At 41.2% G+C, this 5499-nt stretch overlaps 1 protein-coding gene across 2 annotated transcripts in view; it reads right to left on the bottom strand.

The window, feature by feature from the left end:
• The window catches only part of MTHFS (5,10-methenyltetrahydrofolate synthetase (5-formyltetrahydrofolate cyclo-ligase)), a 23876-nt gene extending 18427 nt beyond the window's left edge, over positions 1–5449 (bottom strand). Inside the window, exons 1-2 of one of the 2 annotated variants that reach the window (XM_017742710.1) lie at positions 2453–5449; positions 1918–2182 (exon numbers count right to left, since the gene is read on the bottom strand). In XM_017742710.1, the coding sequence (XP_017598199.1) occupies positions 1918–2182; positions 2453–2461 (274 nt within the window). In that variant the 5' untranslated portion in view covers positions 2462–5449. The remainder of the gene's footprint in view (positions 1–1917; positions 2183–2452) is intronic. The other variant, XM_008640083.2, reaches the window with a different exon arrangement.
• Between the last annotated feature and the right edge of the window lie 50 nt (positions 5450–5499).

The following is a 5499-nucleotide window of genomic DNA, read 5'->3' as shown; positions in this document are numbered from 1 at the left end:
ATTTCAGGTGACAAAAAATATAGCAAAAGGAATATAAAGACATATTGAGATGAAGTGTGTGTTTCTGTGGGGACAGATTAGGAATGTGTCTCTAATGCTGCAACAATGGAAAAAAACTAAGCTTATTGCCTAATTTACAAAAACTGTTCTAGGATAAAGACCATGGTCTGACTTCCAATCCAGAAGGCATTACTCCAGAATTACTGTACAAACAGTACAAACAGACTAATACTGAGTTTCAAGCAGAACAAGTCTGACATGCACACACATCAGTTCTTACAACCGGTCTCTTGGCACCTCTCTGTAGAGCACAGGGGCTCTTCTGGCATTGCTTTCTGCCCATAGCCTGCTGCAGAGAAGGAAGCAGCAGCTCCAGAACTCGCCAGGTACCAAAGTGTGTTCCTGCCTTCCCCATCTTCCCTGTCTGGCACCCAAGTACACCTCAGTGCACTCTATACCTGGAAGTCCTTGCTCCCATCATACCTGAAATTGTGTGTTTACTCTGCGATCTCTGCGACAGACTTGTTAAATTCAATTAGCAGCAGCTCATCAGTAGTACAAAAGCTTGGCCAGAGTGCCTGAACTAAGCTCAGTCAACAGAACTCTGGATGTATTTTTAGGTTACCTTCAAAAGTCCCTAAATCCCACCAATATACCTGATTTTTTTGACAAACATTAGAAGAACGACAAACAGTGCTAAATATTAAATGTAAAGAAGATGATTGTATGAAGCAGTGAAATCCCTTGCTAGCTAAAATGTAGACACAGAAAGGATTCTGAATTAGGAAAGAGGAAATGACTGAAAATAGGAGACACACACACAGTGAAGCGTTCTGGGAAAGTACATTGGCATCCCAAAGCAAATACGAGCCCAAGTTCAATCAAACAGAGTCATAGAAATGTTATGTTCCTTTATCAAGCACTAAAAAGCTGGCAAGTGTGTGAGGTTTGGAAGCTGTCTGCATGATGAATCTTAACCTGGAGAAAATCTTCCCAGACTGAGGTTTCAAGCACAAGTTCAACACAAGTTTTCCATTAATAAGATTAAACATTTCTGCAGATGTTTCAGGAAGATATTAAAAGTGTTTACAAAAAGAATGCAAATAATGAATGCAAAGACACAAAAAGTAAGCTTGTTTACAAGTAGGAGTTGGGGAATTTTAGGTTAAGAGAGAGATTATTTGGGGATCAAAACACACATACACAAGTTTGATCTTAATGAACTTGTATCTTTTCAACCCTATGAAGAATCCAGTGTCTGAGACAGCATTATAAGATCAAAATAAAAATGTGAGAGAATAATGCTGGAAAAGACTGTAATATTCATGCAGTCCTACAAGAAAGTCCTTTTATTTTCAGTCTAAGGTCTCAGTCCAGAGAGCTGTTCTACAAGGGCATGCTCCACATCAGCATTGCGATTCATCTATCCAACACAATTCGCAGGATCAAAGATTTCAAAAAATTCTCAGTCTACAGGCATCACCCGAGAAGCTCCCAACCTTTCAGGCAACACAAACTAAACTTCTCAGAGTACATCCTAAACCTGAGAATCCCCATGACTTTCAGTGGCAGCCTAAGCTAAAAGTGTTAGCAAGCCCTTCTTTCCCCTTTACGAGTCTCTACGTTACGCTGGTTGAGACTGCGCTGAGGATGCTCATGAATCAGACCAGGAAGATGATTTATCTGGAGGGTTGAGTTTTCTTTCAGCTGGATCAGTGCAGTCTTGTTCCTGCCCTGCTGGCATGTCACAGGGGTGGCACAGGGTAGAGAAAAACAGGCAAGAGGAAGGAGCATCTCTCTACAATACATAAAACTGAAGTGTAACGTCTCATTTTGTTCTTGCTATCAGAGTATTTCCTATTGGCTTCCAGGCTACTCCTGCTCAACAATCCCATGATGCAGGAAGAAAATACTCACCACCAGCAAGAGCTTCCTCTCTTGCACTGTCATCATCACTGGGCTGAAGAATATTCCAGGATGTCAAAGCAAGTGAAGAAATGTCTTCAGCTGATGATAACTTCAGCATGTCCATGTGATTGCTCTGAGGCTTGTAACGGGGGATGAAACACTCTTTGCCTTGCTTAAAAATGTCCTTAATGATTTCTTCTGTCTGGACTTCATCTGGCATGCTCAGAAAGATTGCAATTCTTTTGGATTCTTGGTACTTGGGATGGTCAATCACCTACACGGGGAATCGACACAATCAGTTCATGAGAAGTTTTGGAAAGATCAACTTTAACACTAAACTGGAGCAAAATATTCATTGAAAAGGGTAGAGATACAAACTTTGATGCATCATAAACAGAAGAAACTGACTTTGTTTCCTACTCCAACATTTCTACCATCAGCAAAATCAAAATAGGCAAATTTTTGCATCTAGTGAACAAAACACTAGACAGGTTTGGGCTGGCAAAACACAACTTTGCAGACAATCTTCCAATCCCCTAAATACCTGTGCCATACAGTGCAGGCATCCTCAAATGCCCAACATCACTGCAGAAAGACAGAGCAGGCCAGAACTGCCAGCTCATGCAAGCCATGAGGGTTTAGCATTCCTCTCCTTCCATCCTCTTTACAGGCTGCATCTCTCATCCGGGCCTAGGCAGAACGAGAAGCACCTCAATGATAATAACTCAAAGGAAAATTAGCACCAGAGCAGATGACTGCAGAGCACAAAGTCTTCCAAGACCAGGTCCTTCTTTCTTTTGTTCACCTGAATGTCTTCCCTCCAGCAAGCTGAGATATATGACTTCAAACATCACCTGCTTCTAACAGGTGATCTTATTTCCACACATTTTTCAGAGCTTGAAGGAAAGATGACCTTGCCATTTTTTGCTTTTCATGAGACTCTGTGCTGGGCTTATAAAAGGTTGAATATAGGAGGGAAAATAATGCTTCTATGGTAAAAAAGTGTTAGCAGACTCATACCTCACTTGTCTCTACCCATTCCAGGCTGAATTCCACATTAACATTTGAAAGGAGGCTTTTAGAAGCTTGTCTTCTCATAGTCTAGCACCTTATATATTTTGTTATATCTGGACAAAACAAATCTAAATGTGTCCCTACTCATTTAAATGTGATTTACTCTTATTATACACACTTACAAAAATCTGTCAAAAATATCAGATAACTGAGAAACTCTCTACTGTCTACAGAACAGAGATCACCAGACCCCTGCTCAGTGTTTGTATAACTGCAGGGTAACTTGCTCTTCTGAGCTTTAGCCTTTGCCCTGGCCTTGTTTGGAAATACAAATGCCCATATTTGAGTCAAGATATGGTTTCCACTACATTTTTTATTTTCTTTCCATCACAACAGTTAAAAACCCAGGTGAAATATTCAGAAGACGGATATAATTTTTGAAAGGGGAAAAAAAAAAGAAACACTCCAGACTAAATGATGATGGATGTGTTGCTTGGCCACAGAAACATCCTAACAATTCAAATCCGTATTTTGTTTCCTTTTCTATCTGTCTAACCCTACACATGGATTTTTCCAAGGGATTAAGCTCTTAAAAGAACAGAATTTCCATGGTAGCTTTTGCTGCAAAGGCATACTATTTACTCAAGCTGCAGACTCCAGAAAATGGCTGTGGCTCATGTTGCTGAGGGCCTCCAGAGCCAAAAGTTCTCATGGCTTTGGTGAAGAGAGAAACTGAGATACTGAACTCTTTCAGAGAGGGGCTGTGTGCTGTGGGCACCACACAGGTCTCATCGGCTCTGATGTATCCAGTAACACATTAATCAGGCTGTAGAGGAAAGAAAAAGAGGTTGAAGATGTAAACCCACATGTGAGCAGGAAGACACAATTTCAGATGTTCTCAGAATTGTGTAGATGCTCCTGCTATGACTCGGACCAATTTCTGAGAAGACTGAAAAAATTTCCACACTTAACAAGTATTATCTGCCCTTTGTTCACCAGATGATGGCAATTTTTGCAGAATCAGAGCATGCAAATAGCATGACTTTCATCATAAACATAAGCATTAAAAAAGAATAATCATCCAGAAGCTAATTAAATACTGGTGGCTAGGTTGGCCTGTGAAGCTATTTCATTTTGAATTTAAAGATTATTTTGAAATGAGATTTTACTACTAAAAATGTTACTCAGGTGTTATAAAATAACCTGCTCACTTTTATTAGCTGCAAGCACTGATGTATGTTACAAAGCTACATTTTTGGCCTTATATAATTCCAAATATTTTCTCAGTCTTTTCAAAAATTTCTCCATGCCTGCTGTATTACCCAGCCCCCATGAGGAAGCCGACTACTTTCTGCCACTTGCACAGAGCCACTCTGTCTCAGGATTTTCAATTTGTGTCAGATTATTAAAACGGCAAGATAACATCCATTTATGTCGTATTTCCTGATGCCTTCTTTTAAGCAAAACAATGGCTATATCTTTTAGTGTGCTCTCTCTAGAAGAAATGAGTGCTCTGTTGCTGAGTTTATCAGCAAGCAGCTAGACAAAGGCTGAGGGCTCCTAAAACTTCAGTACAACATGGGCTAGGTGCTTAAAAGTTGGCTGAGGATTCTGAATTTTTGAAGAGGATGCATGCATGTATTTACTAAAAATCGAGAAACTTAAGTCTAGAATGTATAATTACTAAAATGCATTATCATGACAGTAGGACACTACATATAGATAGATGTTTTTAAAAAGCACTCCCAATGGAAAAAAAAAACGTTATGTGAGTTCCAGTTAAATTTCCTACAACCTAAAGTTTCTGTGCTGCCACATCCCACCCGTGAAGTGGCTACACATTAGTAGTAAATGAAGTCTATAAAATGATTTGAGATCCTCTGGCAGGAAAATAACCATATAAATGTAGATCATCTAGAAGTACCCGCTGGTGCTGCAAAAAAAATGAGGACTGTGCTCTATTACATGCAGTGACTGCAAAATAAAATTTTATTATGTTTATTAAAATGATGAAATACATCTATATAAAAACTGTGTAATCCAAACACAAACAGGACATTTCAAAAGTACATACCCGTATCACTCTGTGCTAGGATACCAGTTAGGCAAACCCTGCCTGATATCTTTAAGAGTGTAAAAATTATATTACAAATAAAATTCTGTGGAAGAAACACTGCTGGAAGATACAGAAGGGAGATGACAGCGTGTAAAACAGGAGGCCAGATCAGGCAGCGGCTGAGTTTTGTACGTAGGGCCAGAGCCAGGCTGGTGTGAAATGTCTGAGACAAACACCAGCCACCACACCGGAGCAGCCCTACTTGGGGTGTGTGGCAGTTTGCCCCCATTGTCCCCAAAATTCACGGGTGAAGTGTGACCACCCAGGGCTGAAGTGTGACCACCGCCCCACGGGTGAAGTGTCCCCAGCAACCCAGGGGTGAAGTGTGACCACCACTGCACGGGTGATGTGTGAGCACCGCTCCAGAGGGAAGCGGCCCCAGCACTCCCCGCTGTAGCCGGTGCCGCCGGCAGTTCCTGTCACGCCGCCGCCGCCAGCCCCGCTCCCCGGCGCTGCCGAGG

Source organism: Corvus brachyrhynchos, unplaced genomic scaffold (assembly GCF_000691975.1).
Source record: "Corvus brachyrhynchos isolate BGI_N302 unplaced genomic scaffold, ASM69197v1 scaffold97, whole genome shotgun sequence".
In the NCBI taxonomy this organism is placed as follows: domain Eukaryota; kingdom Metazoa; phylum Chordata; class Aves; order Passeriformes; family Corvidae; genus Corvus; species Corvus brachyrhynchos.
This window is presented reverse-complemented; position numbering and strand designations above follow the sequence as displayed.